At 36.3% G+C, this 18073-nt stretch overlaps 1 protein-coding gene across 1 annotated transcript in view; it reads left to right on the forward strand.

The window, feature by feature from the left end:
* Positions 1-6301: 6301 nt before the first annotated feature.
* LOC130238246 (glycerol-3-phosphate acyltransferase 1, mitochondrial-like) overlaps positions 6302-18073 on the forward strand; it is a 30906-nt gene continuing 19134 nt past the window's right edge. Inside the window, 11 exon segments of the mRNA XM_056469187.1 lie at positions 6302-6319; positions 6321-6352; positions 6354-6399; positions 8817-8936; positions 9029-9102; positions 11399-11512; positions 11617-11766; positions 13912-14011; positions 14473-14609; positions 14709-14808; positions 16151-16363. Of these exon segments, the coding sequence (XP_056325162.1) occupies positions 6302-6319; positions 6321-6352; positions 6354-6399; positions 8817-8936; positions 9029-9102; positions 11399-11512; positions 11617-11766; positions 13912-14011; positions 14473-14609; positions 14709-14808; positions 16151-16363 (1104 nt within the window).

An 18073-nucleotide genomic window follows, 5' to 3' on the forward strand; every position in this document is an offset into this window, starting at 1 on the left:
GGTCCACATACAGTATGTGTAAGCAGGAAAAAGTCACATGGATTCCGATTTACTCAAATCAGATTCAGGCCTCGTTCATATGTGGTCATTTATCTGATATGAATCGGATACAAGCCCTTGCGTCTGCAGTGTAAGCAGGTAGATTGGATTTTTATCTGTCAATGCGAGTCACACGTCAATAAAAACGGTTTGACATCAACTCTGATGCTTTCATTTTGGAACCTAGTCCCAAACCCTAAATCATAAAGCATGTTAACAAGAGACAGAGTGAGTGCAGCATCCACCATATTAACAACATAAACTAATATGCAACTATTGCATACATCACATGCAGAAATCACAACATGATCATAAAATGTCTACTGGTTTAAATAAGCCTAGATTAAAAGAAGATGGCCAAATGTGAACTTTGTCAGAAGCTATAGTAAAACAAGTTGTCAAAAAAAAAAAAAAAACGTTAACCATGTGAACGGTTTCAAGGAATTGGAGAAAAGAGCGCTCATTTATCATCAGAGCTGTCAGTCAGCGCCCACTCGGGTTTTTTTCTGTTTTTTTTTTTTTTGTGATACGAGTCACTTGTAACAGATTATATAAACGGGTCATCAAAAAATCATATACACTCTCAAAATCTGAATTGATCATCAAGATATGCTGTGTATACATGCAGCCTGAGTTACACTAGTGCCATTTAATGTAGTAATAGCACAATTAAGGGAAAATGGCCCATTTTCTTAAGAGGTAGATGATATTTGCACAAGTACAAATATGGAAAGAAGCTATTTACAGCAGAAATGGCAATTAGGTTAAATAATTAGCTATTTAGTAAATTTGCAGTACTCTAAGTGAAAACAGCAGTCCTTAAACATTTTGTGTAAATAGCAATATTCTATTTACGGTATATCTAATAATAATAGTATTATTATTTGCAGTTTGTATATTTAGATGCTATTCTTAGTAGAAATAGAGTTTAGATTATAAAACAGTTTACAATAATACTATATTGAATGTAAATGAGACGGGGCATTACTGTGGTGGCATTTTGTCTGTAAAATCTGTGCAAGTCTCCGTTAGCAAGTGGAAATTATACATGTTAAAATGCTAACTTCAGACTTTACACAGATTTAAATCTTTTCTCTAAAAATTGCCATTACATGCATGGACCTTAGCTTGAAACCGTGGGTAGATTCACTGCAAATCTTTACATTGAGGGCTTGGGGACTATCCCTTAATAATGTCTTACAAACAAAGCCACTAGCCACAGATTTCACTTAGTTTCATCCACAACTGATATAGTTCCAAACCAAAAAAAAAAAAAAAAGACATATGTAGTAACTTAAGAAAATATAATTTGGAGCCGCTAGATTCGTTTTCCTCCATAATATTTGCTAATTCATTTGCATATTTCTGATTCTTAACACTATATTGCATTTCTACTGAAATACAGCTGTTTATTTACATTAGCCTATATACTAAATACCCATTTAAATGTGCATTTGGCCAGGATGCCGGGGTTTAAACTCCTACTCTTTATCAAAGGACATCCTGGGACTTTCAAAGACCACAGAGAGTCTGGACCTTGGGGCATTAAGGATGATTTATACTTCTGCATGCATATGCACAGATGCAGCCTGTGTGCGGTCGCATAGCCCTTTCCATGGCTCACGCCGACGCTAAAGCGCATCTTTTAAAAAATGGAACTATACGTCACAATGACGCGTATTGCAAGCTCTGTGATTGGTCGGCTTGCTAGCAGTGAGGAGTGTAGGCGTTGCAAAGTGCCCCTAGCCCGATGGAGCGAGTGTTTACAAGTGTGGAGTCCTGTGAAGGAGCTCCAGATGGAAATTTCTGTTTTGTGTTTACCTTATGATTAAAGTTGGTGCACGTCTGCCGGTTCTTGCCTCTGAATGAGCGAGTTTTAGCTACTTGTACATTAAGGTAGCGTTCAGAAAAAAAACAAAACACCTGTGAAGAAATTTGTTACAGAGGAACATAACCTACTGCCAGCTAGCGTCCCGGAAGTGTTATTGCAGAGCAATGCAAACAGCATCGAGAAGTATAATCGCACAACTACGCGCAATGCATGAGCCGTGGGTCATGACGATCACTCGAAGCAGAAGTATAAATCAGCCTTTAGGACCCACACAGACCGCAGATTGAGCACCCTCTGTAGTCTCACTAACACCACTTCCGGCAGCAACCTAGCTTTCCCATGTGGCCTCCCATCCAGGTACTGACCGGGTGCAGTCCTGCTTACTGTAGCTTCAGTGGGCTATCAAATGAGAGTTGCAGAGAGCTAGCTGCGGGCATGAAGCTAGCTGCCGGATATTAGAATATATTAGAAATTTGTCAGAGCTGTTAGCCTTGTTGGCGGTAGATATATTGACATATAGTTGGCTGCAATACATTATCGATACTCCGAAGTATCAATATTTATTTGAATGTACAAAAGATCAATTAATTCATCAGTCTTGTACTGCAGCCATTTGGCTGTATACGAAGAGCTAAGTAAGTGTCTTAAAGTTGTTTATTTTTTGTTAAATGTAATTTATACAAAAGTATAATGCTGCTGTTTTACATTATTTACAGCTGTGACCTTTTTAGTCACAAACTGCTCTGTGCACATCCGCATTTTCAAGCTTGTTTGACAGATGTGCACTTGTTGCAATTTTTATAAAATATGCTGTTAATTGAAAGAAATGTATCTTATAACTTTTGATGCATTTTTATCCTCTTCATTTACAACTATTGTGAAATACCATGGATGGTTTTCTTGTGAAATTGTAATATATCATTATCTGGGCCAAAAACCATGATAATATTGTATTTCACACCTAAATATCATCATTGTGCTTTAAGCATCCCAAGTTCAAGACCTGACTTGTGAGTCTTCTGGCTCCCAATCCCATCCCCTCTCTCCAACTTCGGTTCCTGTCTATTGACTTTGTTCTTCAATGCGGAAGTGTGCTCATTTTTGCAATTTGTTTTAGAACTTTCGATTCAGTTGCCTATGGGAGAAATGACCTGAAATAATAAATGGCAGAAAACGGTCAAACTATTTCCTCTACAAACAAATGTGTTCCTGACTATACAGACGAAGCAGAATATAACAAGAAAATATCAGTTTGCAACATCAAGCAGCGCAATGAGCTGTTTTTAACGTCTAAAAATGAATAGAAGTGAATGAGACCGGAAGTCTCAAGCCACAGAGACTCAAATGGCTGCATCATATGTGAAAAATAAGGTCAATATGCTGTCCTTTAAAAAATAAAGGCAAAAATATGTATTTAGAAAATGTTTTTTGTTTGCAGGTTTAACATTTACTGCAGGTAACACCCTAGCAACTGTATAGGAACAATCACAACTTGCAAACCATATAGGAAAATTGTAACAAATGCATTTTAGCAAACATTTTTACACTTTATTCTTGACACCTATTATTTACTGTATTGTGAAATCTAGCTGCGTACTGTTAATGTTCTACTGAAGAAAATCTTGGATCACCTAATGGAAAATGAATGAACAACAAATTTTCATGTTCAGTGAAAATGATTTACATGTATATTATAATGATTTGAAGCATGCCTAGCATTATAGAGGCCTATCTGCTGTGTTTTGCTACATTACAGGAGAAAAATAAAACAAATCCTTAATCCCTTTCTTTACACATGACGCACAAAAGAACCAAAAATAACATATCACAACCTCTGAGTATTCAGCCGGTGCTCTAAACGCTCCCACTGCGGCATCTGTAATGCCCTTGTGAGCTGCTGATATGGTGTTTTGAAGAAGTGCAGTCACAGAGGAATTAAGATGAACATAAATGTAGAGAATTGAGACAACTGTGCTTGACAGCAGAGGATGTGAAATCACACTTAGAAGATCACATCTTGATTTTTCTTTGACAACAATGCCACTTCCTCCTCATCACCTTCCGTAAATATGCTAGTAATGCCACAATGATATTTAAAAGATAAATGTATAGCTTGTTGGTGAGAACGATGCAATCCACTGAGCATGTGCAGATCTGTCATGTGTTTTTTTAAAAGGGTACATTCTGCACCCACAAGTTGGCTCAGGCGTTTTTTTCCACAGCGTGTCGTCCATAAATATATCGCTTTCCACAAGCACAAGCAATGATGAGTTTACCTCTGACCTGAACAGCTGCTGTATATTGTATGCTTCATCGGGCCCCCCTTTTTATTGCAGCGAGTTTTTCACAGGCAGGAGGCTGTAGCCCTTAAACATGACACCTGAGAGTGGATACTCTCATCCATGGGTCAGCAAATCAGCAGATAAAACAGAGATTATGTAGCTTAGGTCACCCAGGACATTATGATAGAGGTTATGGGCCAGTATATGATTCTGACGTTATGATAAACTTGGATAAAAATATCACGGTTTAACGGTATTGTGATTTACTGCTCTAAAATATATCCTTTTTAAATGTCTGGGTAAAAAAACAACAACTTTTTCCCCATTTGAACACAATATATTTTATTTTGAGAAACATTTTAAATCTGTTTGAGCAGTGAACATGTCAGGCTAAATAATTGGAATGAGCTGCTGTCTTCATTAGTTTCGAAAACACACATTTCTTTACAATTTAAAACGGCATATTTGGATATCTTTTCTGCTGGAGATACTGTTGTCCTAAAAAAGCATACAAAAAAAAGGTAAATAAAAAAAATCATACATATACCATAAGAACGGTATAGCTGAATTTTTTTTCTAAGACTTTTCCAAACCGCGGTATACCTTGAAAACGGTTACTGTCCCATGCCTACTTGTCAGTAGGCCTTTCACAATAATCAATATATCAACTTGCACAGCACATGGACATAACCTCAATTATTTTTGGTTTGCCCATAAATAACAATTCTAGCCATATTTTAGCTGATTGTGCAATCTCTCTCTATTGGAGGTGTCAGTGATAGTATGGTTAAAAAAACAATATAGTTTTTACTATAAATTACTTTAGAATATTTTCATGTGGATATCTGACAACTGAAAATAGATCTGGTAGCAGATATCGATGCCTCTGTTACTTTTTGCACTTTTTTTGTAAACATTTTTATTATTTATTTAGGATATGTGTTTTCACGTTCTGATTCTAATTCCTAATTATTACATTGTTAAAATGACTACAATTAAACCTTTTACCAATGTTTACATTTTAAATAAGTGGCAAGAAGGTGGGATGCATTTTAAAATAATAAATTGTATGAAATACAACCTGAAATCTCAGTTTTGAGACATTTTAATACTAGATTTGATCAGGTGATTTTTACCAGATGCCGTATTGGACGTACAAGATTAACCCATACCTTTTTGCTTAAAGACGAAGACCCCACTCTATGTTTATACTGCACAACTCCCCTTACTGTAAACACATTTTACTGGACTGTCCTGCTTTTAATAATTCCAGAAGGCTTTTTTATGAAATGAACTCTCTTAAGGGCATTTTTAACAAAGTGACACCAGGAAAATGTTTTAGAATTTTTATCATGCATTAACACAAAAAATTTCTTTAATTTATTTATTAATTTGTTTTTTTTAATTGTATATTTATTATTGAAATGTTCTAGCCGTGAAAATAGCCTTGGTTGCTGTCATGGCATTAAATAAATAATACATTACATAATTAAATTAAATATTCTTAGGAATGAAATATTATGTGTTCTTTGGAGGAGTGTATTTGCATTGTGATAATATTATAATATCATTCAGCCATTATATAATGAACTGAACTTCAACTCTGAAAACTGGACTTACGTAGTTTCACTTTACTAGAACGCTTTAAGACAATTTACATTGTAAAATCGCTATAGACATAAAGATGAATTGAATTGAATTAATGAGTGGCATAAAATGACAATAATATTGTTTTATCACAATATATTGTGGTACAACAACAACAAAAAACATCGTTACAGGCCTGCTTGTCAGTTTTCTTTACCCCAGGCAATAAGGAATACAGACTGAGCTGTATTGATCTGCAGACAAGTTGTCTATTTCTTTCTGTAATCTTTGTAAAAATGATCAGCTGGACTGAAACCACCTCAACAGGTTTGGCAAACTTTATTTTTTGCTGTGATTGGGTGGAAAGCATCACCCGACATTCCTGTCATTCAGCTGTAGTTTAGCTGGAGGTGCTGTGAATAATGGCACAATGCTTTCACGTTCTGGCTTTCTGTGGAATATTTTGACCTACAGTACAGAGGGCAGCAGCGGACCGCCTCTCATTTTCTGTTTTTCTTTCCCTCCTGCAGTTTTGTTGTTGATGTTTGGATGAAGAGAGGGGATGGATGTCCACATGGTTCTTGGGGGGTCCAGATAACATTCTTTTGGCCAATATCCTGACCGGGAAGTGCCTGTCTTAAGCATCCCTGTGAGGACCAGGTAAGCTTGGAGAAAAGGCAGCACCTACGTAGTCATTTAAACATGCTAAAATGTAAGAATCAAACTGCTATCTTTAAAGGGATTGTTCACACCCCCAATTTTTTACTCACTACGTACTCCCCCCTCAGCTATCTTGTCATTATATAGCCATAAGTTGCTGATGTGGAAATGAATAAACAAAGTTGAACTTAAAATAGGGATGCTCATTTCGGTTAATTTGCCGACAACCGCCGCAGAATATTAATTGTTAACCTGGTCAGATTAATATTAAATTATTATTTAATTTTAAAGTAATATTGACGTGTCTAAATATTGCATTTTTAAAATACTGATTTATTTATTGTACTGTCAACAGAACATAACAGAACATCTTAATGCACCTGCATTGTTTCCAACAGCATAGAAAAAAGAACAAACTAAATAAAAATAAAAAAGTCCTGCCCTAGATATGTTCACTTAAATTACAAATTTAGATTACTAAGCGAAAACACTGACTGAATACTTTTTAAGAACCAGTAAAGGGCTATTTTTTTCCAATCATATGTTTTTTTTTATTTATACGAATAAAAATAGCAGGCTACCTCAAATCAATCGCTCCATGGAAAATATACATTTAATTAATGCTTCACTGTTATTCTTATATCACAAAACCTCTGTCAACATTTTTAATAGAAGTCATTAGTTTAAAGATTATGTCTTGAGCGTCTGGTTTTGCGTCTGAGTTTTGAGTTTGTGAGCTTTTATTTCCCCTCACCTCGCAGTTCAAGTACGCACGGTGCCTGTGATGAAAGACAATGACAAGGCTCATATGTTGACTTTTTGTAAGTATAAGCTACTATAGTATATACAACAGTTTTGTTGTTTACATATAATATTGCATTCATTTGCATACACATTTATAAGCTATAAAATGAAAGCCTCATTTTGGTGCGGAAAATCAAGAACATCATTGGATTTGTTTGATTCGTAGATTATGTAGGCTATTTTAAAAATCTATATTTTATAAGAACTATTAATAACTGTTCCAAATGGAAAAAAGGTTGCTTTGTTGGTTGTACACTAAATCATCACAACTATAGCCTATTTGTTGTGTTTATGAGTGGTGCCGGAGCATGCTCTGATGGAGAGAAAATCTCAACACTCCGACTTGTGGCCAGATTGTTTCCAAAGCAGCGCACATTTCAGAAAGTTTTGTTTTGCAGCTCCAATTGTTCTCCAATTGTGCAAATCAACAGAAGTGTTTATGGCACGGATCCAGGACAGAGGCAATCAGCATTAGCACTGGTTTGGCATCAACTCATCTGTCAAAATGTGACCAGCAATATTTTTCTTTCATTTTGCTTCTTTGGCAAAATATGTCTGTAGGTATGTGTGGTTGCACATGTTACCATCCTACAAGTTAACAAATATGTGTTGCACATTTATGCAGCCAATTGAAAAAAAAAATTAAGATTTTTTTTTAATTGTTTAACTGATACCATTAATTAGTGAATCATAACGGTGAATCAGTTATTATGAGCATCTCTCCACTTAAAACTCACCCTCAACTTTATGAACACTATGTTGAATGAATGAATCTTAAAAACCAGTTAACATAGACTCTTATAGTTGCTCTTATAGTTATAGATTACCAGATTTTTGTCTTCAACAGTAGAAAGAAAATCAAACAGGCTTGAGATGGTTGAGTAAAACGATGACAGAATTTTCAGTTTTTGGTGAACTATCCCTTTAATTGTTAAACCTCAGTATGTAACCATTTACAGTGCAGACATGGATGATGTCTCAAACAATGTGGTGGATTGAGAATAATTTTTTAGTTATACCCTAATTTTGAAAATAATATGACAATAAAACACCCCAAAAATCCTATAGACTTGTTGTGAAGAATGGAATTTGAAAATGAGTTGATTGTAGCTATGTGTTAGGGCTGGGTATCGATTTTAAGGTTGAGATTCTGATTTTGAAAGTTTTCATATGATTAGGTTTAATATTATTATATATATTTTTGGGGGGGCAACCTTAATAAAAATGTAACATATTATTTTATTTATTTATTTATTTATTTTTATTTTTTTTTTTACTTTTTTTAGATGCAACCCCTGGTTAACATCTGTCATTCAACTTGTATATTACTGGGTATCAATTTTAATTTGGCGCACACAGAATTTATTATTAGTATATGCGTTTTATCTGCTGTTTTAACGTGATATTTTTGACATATCTAATGTGAAATTAGCATTAGGTAATGTATTATGAACTCAAATCATAATGCTTTTTCCAATACTATTTCAACTTAACATTAACGTAAAGACACATGCTGTAAAAATCATTGCTAGCTCAGTGTTTATTGCATTAACATAACAAATTGTATCTTCTAAACTGTTACCGTGTGATAAATCTTGCTTTTCCCCATCTAGGACAGAAGCTCCAGCCCATCTGTCCTTCGCTGTGTGACCACTACGTGGAAGGAGGGTCTTCTGAACAGGAAGAGACCGTTTGTTGGAAGATGTTGTCACTCATGCACACCTCAGAGTCAGGTTAGTTTCTTGCTGCTTGGGGGATATTGACTGAGTGCACACATATTCCAAAGAATTGACTGCAATTGAACTGCTACTATTATGTGTTGCAGGATAGGTTGTTCAATCCCAGCATCCCTTCACTAGGGCTTCGTAATGTGATTTACATCAATGAAACCCACACAAGGTAAATGTCAACTTTAGGCCTGATGGACACATGACCACTTCCTTCATTATTTATAATTTATATACTCACTCAACCTTGCTTAGTTACCATGGTAAAATTCATTAACCTAGTTTAGTTTGTGATACATCATTAATGCCATAGTTGGTCAGATGTGGTTTCCCACCAAATGACCCGCCCTGTGTTTACATTCAAGCATCAAATGGTAGGTTGTAGGTTTCTGTGAGGAGTGGAAAGTCAGAAAATAAATTATTAATGCCGTGTGTCAGGGGATATTATGTACCTGGATCACATGACGAGGACTAAAGGTGGTCTGAGCTGGTTCTAAGAGTCTGGGCAGTGGAGGGTGCAGGAATGAAGTATATAGACCATTTCTGCTAGCAGCTTTTTATTTAGCTTTTATCAAATGACAAAAATAAAGAACTGATTAAAAAGAATCATTTATTCTCATTCACAACAGAATAATCCAGTCAGATTTTCTGAGCACCTGGTACAGTGAAAACAACTTGCTGCAAAGAATGAGTCATTCACAGATCGTCACCTTAGAATAATAAGGTTCTATCCGCAAGATATTGAGCTTCAAAGTTTTTGCATTCCATATAGCAAACAATGTGTGTAACAGGTCTGTTTCATACATTAACATGACAGAGACCCTAAATGTACTCTAAATGTATATTATCAAAGTTCTCTTACATTTGCAAATTAGAGTAAAAAAAAAAAACATGGTAAATTCTGAAATTCATTTTACACTTGGGGTTAAAAGGTTCTATCTGGCAGATGATTCATTGTAGCATTACTTTTCAAGAAATACAATCAGAAAAATAAGTACTTTAGTGTGGCAACAATATGTTGATGCTTGAGAAAGTTACATTTTTGCTTTCTATAATTTTCTATAATTTTATTTCATGTTTTAGGATGGATATTTTTTCTTGTTCAAATTAAGCATTCAAGGCTGTGCCTAAATATTTTGGTAATTTTATCCAATTAATATAGTAATATTTATAAAACTTTAAGCTTTATATGAATTATATTTTTTGAATTATATGCCCCATGAATTAAATTAAGCATTTTAATAATATTAAATTTAAAGACTTTAAAAGAAAACAGAGAATGAGCAAATGAGTTTATTAAACACTGAAAAATGTTTCACTGACTATATATACACAAATAAAAAAATTCACATTTAATATAGACATTTTTTAATATTAATTTCTTTTTTAACAATGTAAAATTTCATCTCAATTAATTATTGTTGAAAAAGTGAATGTTTATAACTAGAGCTTGCTTGTTTTGACACAATATTTAAAATATTTTGCTAAGAATTATCTAAAATATTTTTATTATTATTGTTTTATTGTATTAAAGTGTAATACGTTTTTTGAAAGGGAAAATAAAAGTATTTTCCATTTGCCCCATTCGAAAAACTCCCTAGCAATTAGTCTAAAATTTCATTCATAACGGCCTTAAAAATCTCGTAAGTCTTAAATTTAACTTGGTGAAACCTGCAGAACCCTGGATCCACTGCCTTCAACTCACATGACTGTACAATTTATTGCATTTGTAATATTATTGCAATATTATAAAATCTCATTTGTAAACAGCAAATGCTTTACATTGCATTGTAGTCATGTAACATTCTAGTCTGCTGAAGAAGCATCTTTGGCCTGCCCTATTTATTTATAATATATAATGCACACATCACGGAGCTGCTATAAATATGCAGAGTAAATAAATTGCCTTTGAATGCACATTCTTTTAACTTGTTCTTCCTAGCTCTACTCAGCCCACAGTATTGTTCTGTTTTTTCATGCACAAAGTATTGCTGATATAAGAAGTGAAGTGTTGCCATTTGTTAAACGTATTTGGCATTAGAACAACAGCTTTGCACAAAGTGTCAACGTGCTTGTTTGAAACGATCACTAAATGTGACGAGATGTTTGCAAGATAACACTTAAACTAAAACTGTACTAGATTAATGGTATGATATTTTTGAGGAAGATTGTTAAGTCCACAACACAGTTATTTGTTCATACTATATAACGATGTATAGCTTGTCTTTGTTTAAAAAAAATAAATAAAAAGATAAACAAGCTTTAGCAATCATAATATTGGTTAAAAATTGCATTTAGAATGTATTTTCTAAAATTTCTCAGCCCTACAACTAGCTGACTGTTTTCATCTTTAATTTTAGATTGACTGAAAAACAACATGAGAGTGAGAGAATTGTAATTTTTGGGTTGATTTTGATTTGAAAATGATTGATTTTAATGATATGCTCATTTTTTTCTCCATAATGCAGACACAGAGGTTGGCTTGCGCGGAGGCTGAGTTATGTGCTGTTTGTCTTGGAGAGAGATGTCCAGAAGGACATGTTTGCACGCAATGTGGTGGAGAACGTGCTTAATAACAGCAGGTAACTAGAGCTTTTTTAAGGAAGTGTGGAACAAGTGCAATTAAAATGTCTGTTTCTAAGCAGCAGGATTGCATGCAGATTGACTGTGAGTGTTATTGCTGTAGGCTGGAATGTGCTATCGTAGAGGTTGCGAATGAGGGTGTGCAGGAAGATGGAGAGCCTGGAGTTGATCTCAAAGCTGTCAGTAAAGTTCGACGGAAGGCCAGAGGATGGCTGCAGGAGATGGTTGCCAACATCTCCCCGGCCTTAATCAGGTACAGTTTTTATACAATGAGGGAAATTAAGAGTGTTGCTCAATAGCTTGGAAACATCAGGATCTGGCATGTTTATAAAGAAGTTTCTTTTGCTCACCATGGCTGAATTTTGAAAAAAAATGAAAAATAAAAAGTTATATGTGAAATATTAAATTAAAAATACCTGTCACAGTCATCTCACCCTGCAGCCCAAGACCTCACTCACTCAATGAAGATAAGCAGGGCTGAGCCTGGTCAGTACCTGGGGGGGAGACCACATGGGGAAAACTAGGTTGCTGTTGGAAGTGGTGTCAGTGAGGCCTGCAGGGGCACTCAACCTGTGGTCAGTGTGAGTCCTAACGCCCAAGTATAGTGAAGAGAACACTATACTGTCAGGGGGCGCCGTCTTTCGGATGAGACGTTAAACCGATGTTGAACCTGACTCTCTGTGGTTATTAAAAATCCCATGGCACTTCTCGTAAATAATAGAGGTGTAACCCCAGTCTCCTGGCCAAATACCCTCCATCGGACCTTACCATCATGGCCTCCCAATCATCCCCATATGCTGAATTGGCTCTATCACTGTCTCTCCACTCCAACAATAGCTGGTGTGTGGTGAGCACACTGGCAGAGTTGTCCTGTGACTGCCGTCGCATCATCCAAGTGGATGCTGCACACTATTGGTGGTGTGGAGAGACCTTCCTCATGAATGTGAAGCGCTTTGGGTGTATGGTCACAACTGTTAAATGCGCTATATGAATAAACATTACATTTTCTATATAAACGTTTTAAAATGTATATATTTTTAGCTTTCTATTACTTCAATCTTTAGTGTCATATAGTCCTTCATATACAGTATAAGTCTAATATGATGAGTTGCTGCTCTATTTATTAATGCTTGTTATTATTGTAGTGTAATTAAAATATCCTTCATATATTTGTTGGAGCTTTTATACATTTTACTTAATAATATCCATAAAAATAAGAAGCCGCACAACTGTTTTCAACATTGATAATAATCAAGTTTAAATATATTTAAATAATTTTCTGAAGAATCAAGTAAATGTTGTGAAATGGTAATAGTTACAAGTACGGCTTCACGATTAATCGAAAAAAGATCACGATCTCGATTCGACCCCATCCCCCCAACCCCCCCGCATAAAGCTTAGAAAGGCGGTCGCACAAGTCTTCACATTTCTTATAAACGTGGCAACCACCAAATGGTGTTACATGAGTTACATGTTATATTAATAAGGTGTAATGTAAATTTGATGTGAATACTGACGTATTAAGCCTGATTTATACTTCTGCGTCAAGCTCACGTGTATGCTTTGTGATTGGTCGGCTTGGTATCACTGACGAGTGTGGGCAGGACTGAAAGCCCGCGAGTCTGTTGGAACTAGTGTTTACAAGTTCTTGTGAAGAAGCTCTAGATGGAAAGTTTTGTTTTGTGTTTACCTTATGGTTAAAGTTGTTGGACGTCCACTGGTTCCTGCCTCAAAATTACTGAGTTTGAGCCACTTGGACACAGAAAAAACTCGACACAGAGGAACAAACACCTCACTGCCAGCTAGGGTTTCGGAAGTGTTATTGCAGTGGGACACAAACAGTGCGCCATAGAGAGGACGCACATGCTCATGAATGATGTCTACTTAGTGAACAGAACCTGCATAGGCTGTTATGTGTGTATATACAATCGAAATCAGAATTAATAAATTACTATTTAAGCTGTATAGAAGTGTCTTGAAAAATATGTTGTAAAATATTATTTACTGTCATCATGGCAAAGATAAAATAAATTAGTTATTAGAAATGAGTTAGTAAAACTATTATGTTTAGAAATGTTGAAAAAAAAATCTCTCTAATAAACAGAAATTGGGGAAAAAATAAACAAGGGGGCTAATAATTCAGAGGGGCTAATAATTTTGATTTCAACTGTATATGGGCTGTTGGCAATTGCAAAATATTTCACAAACATATTCATATATATTCATTCCTCAATGAAAATAAATTTCAAATTTACAGCATTATTTGAATTAGAATCTTTGTAACAAGATCTTTACTGCTTTGATAATTTTCGTTTGTCTTGAAATTGTTTTAATTAAAACACTTAAAATGATAATGCTAAATAAGTGATATTGTCATTGATTTTTATGCCTCATTCAGATTAACAGGATGGGTGCTGTTGAAACTGTTCAATGGATTTTTCTGGAGCATTCAGATCCATAAAGGTCAGCTGGAGATGGTAAAGAAAGCAGCATCCGAGGTCAGACATTTACACAACTTATTCCCACCCCCAAAAACTGCCATTTCTTCTTATCTGCATTACAGCATATAGTGTTTGCAACTCCCAAAACGGCCCCAGATAATCAGAAAGTCCAATTCAGTTGGCCCAATCACAAAGCAATAAGTCTACTCTCCTCCTTTATACAGTGTGTGTTTAGTGTAATTACAGATGGAGGGTTTATTTGGTTATCTGAGGACTCTGAGGAATGTTTGTTCTGCACAATTCCACTTACTGTAAAATACATTTTACTAGACTGTCCTGCTTTTAATGACTGCAGAAGGCTTTTTATGAAATGAATTCGCCTAAGAAGATATTCAGCAAAGTATCACCAGGAAAGATTTCAGAATTTGTTATCATGGCATTAAATAAAAAAATTCATCATCATCATCATCATTATATGGTTATCATGAAGTATAACAACTGTTTTACTCTGTCTTCAGTACAACGCTCCCCTCGTCTTCCTTCCTGTCCACAAGTCCCACATAGATTACCTGCTCATCACCTTCATCCTTTTCTGCCACAACATCAAAGCACCACACATCGCTGCTGGCAACAACCTCAACATCCCCATCTTAAGGTATGAAGTCATGATGATCTCATTGCTGTAGTTTACATAATTGTATTTCAGCAATAGACAGATAAATTGATATATGAATGTGTTTATTTACTTCCACAGCACGCTAATACGCAAACTCGGAGGATTCTTCATTCGTCGTAAAATGGACGAGACCTCAGATGGAAAGAAAGATGTGTTATACAGATCTCTGTTACATGCAGTAAGTTTACACAGATCAGAAGTTGTTTGAGTACAGATTTATAAAACAGAGCGTCACAAACGGATCTCAAAACCCAAAAATAAAATTGTGCTGATAAATAACTCCTCTTCTGAGGTCATTAAGACGTAGGTGTATATGGTGAGCTTTCAGAAGTTATTTTAATATGCTGACTCAAGAAATATTTTTCATCAGTTCTAACCACTGCAACCTAGCTGAGCAGTGAGCAGTTTGGTTTCTCTCATGGTTGTTACCATCACTACCTAATTTTTTTGGTGCTTTCCTTGACCCAGATATCTTTAACTTTCCATGGAGGACTTTAAAGGTCATCGAAAAAATTGCTGTTAATTTACATATCCTAGATGTAGGTGACTTTAGGTGAGTTTATCATCAGGAGCCTACATCTTGGTTCATCTAAAGGTGATATACAGCAGTCATTCATTTTTCTGTGAACAACCACTTCCAAGCCCCAATTGGAAAGGGAAAGGTTGTGACAAAGAAACCATCAACACTTTTGATATGATGCACATTTTATACACAGACTGCTTATTTACCAAACATAACAAAAACTTGCCCTGTTTTTTAAAAAGAAAATGTATTTGCATTTAAAAAAAACAACAACTGTATTGTCTGTAGGGTGGCATGGTGGCTTAGGGGTTAGCACTGTCGCCTCACAGCAGGTAGGGCCCTGGTTTGAGTCCCGGCTGGGCCATTTAGCATTCTGTGTGGGCTTTGCATGTTCTACCCAACATCCAAAGACCTGTAGTGTAAGTGAATTGAATAAAACAAATTTGGCCGTATGGTGTATGAAATTTGGTGTATGAGAGTGTGTGAATGCAAGAGTGTATGGGTGTTTCCCAGTACTGGGTTGCGGCTGGAAGGGAATCCGGTGTGTAAAACAAATGCCAGAATAGTTGGTGGTTCATTCTGCTTTGGCAACCCCTGACAAATAAGGGACCAAACTGAAGGCAAATGAATGAATGTATTGTCTGTGTTAATCTTGCTTGTAAAGACCTGTAGGATATGATCTTGTGAGTGATGGAGAAACCGGAGCAGCTGTAATATAGTCTGCTGTTGTGCTTTAGATAAAATGACGTACTGATTGTCACTGCAGCGACTGTCGAGCGGCTCTTCCTTAGAGTTGGCTGTCAGAGGATGCCGATGGATTACTCCTGCATTATTCATGCTGTCTCCTGTCGGGCACCAAATCACCACAATAGGCTGCTTTAATTACAGGGAAATTGTAAAGGAAGGGTCATGAGTCTTGGGGATTATTGGAGATGTTGTGTGCAGTGTGCCATTTACTGTTGTGTGGATCATTCTTCCCTTTCACTCTCAATTTCAGTACACGGAAGAATTGTTGCGGCAGCAGCAGTTTCTGGAGGTGTATTTAGAGGGCACGCGGTCTCGCAGCGGGAAACCCTCTCCAGCACGTGCGGGCATGCTCTCCATCGTGGTCGATACACTCTGTGCCAGCACCATCCCTGATGTTCTGATCGTGCCCGTTGGCATCTCTTATGACCGCATTATTGAGGGGAACTACAACAGTGAGCAGCTGGTAAGAGTTCTACTTTGAGTGAACGTTAGGTCTAATTATGGTGTTACTCAAGGTGTTTTCACAAAATGCAGATCATTATACATCCTCACCATATCTTTGTGAATGAAACCACTAATCTATTCTTAATTTAATCTATATTGTATTGTCATGTCGTTCTGTCTATCATTGTATTTGCTGTTCTGTGTTTATCATTCCATCTATCCATTTATGGTTCTGTCAATCTATGGATCTTTCTTTCACACTTTTGTGCTATCAATCCTTCTGTATGTCTAAAACTTCAGACATTTTTATTTAGCAATAAATTTTAGTATTTCATCATTTCACCAAATGTTCTACAGTTTTGTTCATCAATCATTTTATTAATCTATCTGTTGTTCTATCTATGGTTCTTTTGGTCCATTATTCTGTTTAGCTTTTTATGGTTCTGTAGATCTGTCTGGTATGCTGGGTTCCTACCAACTGCACAGAACATTCACATCACGTCACTCTCTCTAGTTTACTCACAGAATGTTTTTACAACAAGCGAATTTCCACTTAAAGAGTCATGAAACCCCCCTCTTTCAGTTCAAGTCCACCTCAGAATGTTTTCAAAAAATGCTCTGAGATGGTCATGGAGCACTGTGAGCAAAGGGAGGGGTGGGCGTATCTGGCATAGCAGGGGAAAAAAAGGGGAGCGAAGTGAGCCAACTGTCAGTTGCCACAGCGGAAGGAACCACCAACTTATCCAGCACGTTTTTACACAGTGGATGCTCTTCCAGCCGCATCATCCATCACTGGGAAACACGCACTCATACACTACGGTCAACGTTTAGCATACCCAATTCACCTGTACCACATATCTTTGGACTTGTGGGGGAAACCAGAGCACCCGGAGGAAAACCGGTGTGAGGCGAAAGTGTTACCCACTGCGCCACCACATCGCCACAAAGTTAAAATGCAAAGAAATAAACATTAAGTAATTGAACGCCCTGCTACATACATGATGGGTTATTTGTAATTTCATATAATGTAAAGGCTACACATAACCACAATTTGTTATATCATTATAAAGATAATCCTGTTTATATAAACACTAAATGAGGAAGTCTTCTCTCCTCTTGAACCCCTGGGTCAGAATGCAGAAACAAGTGAATAACAGTGCAGCATGTCTCATGCCATGTCTATTCCAACCCTTAACCCTACCGGTAAACATAGGCGAACACACCAGCACGAAAATAGGCAATGTGTATGAAAGGTAATGAACTCAACTGATAAAAAAACTAAGTCCGCCATTCTCCAATTCTCATACAGCTCTCCCGACAAAAATTCATGCTGCACACAAACAGCTTGGCTGTATCGGACAGCATCGCAGGGAAAGCCATACAACAAACCCCGTGGATCATGGAAACAAACAAACACACGACCCTTCATAAATGGCTAAATACTGTGTGCTGTGCATGGCTGTGGTCTCATGACTTGGCAGGTCTGTCATTGGAAAACACGTGCACTCAAGAATAATTAAGAAGCAGGGTCTTCTCATAGGATGAAAAAACTCCGCTATGAATAATAACAAGAAACCGGCATGTCATCTATGGACAGGCTGACAAACGCTACGTAAAAAAATGATTTTAAACCCGGAAGATGAAATTAGCTGACAATAGTTTAAGATTATCCAGTTTTCTCCACAATTAAAGCTGACAGGTGCTAACTTTGGCCTTATTGACTCTCAAC

The sequence above is a fragment of the Danio aesculapii genome, chromosome 12 (genome assembly GCF_903798145.1).
Source record: "Danio aesculapii chromosome 12, fDanAes4.1, whole genome shotgun sequence".
Taxonomy (NCBI): Eukaryota; Metazoa; Chordata; class Actinopteri; order Cypriniformes; family Danionidae; genus Danio; species Danio aesculapii.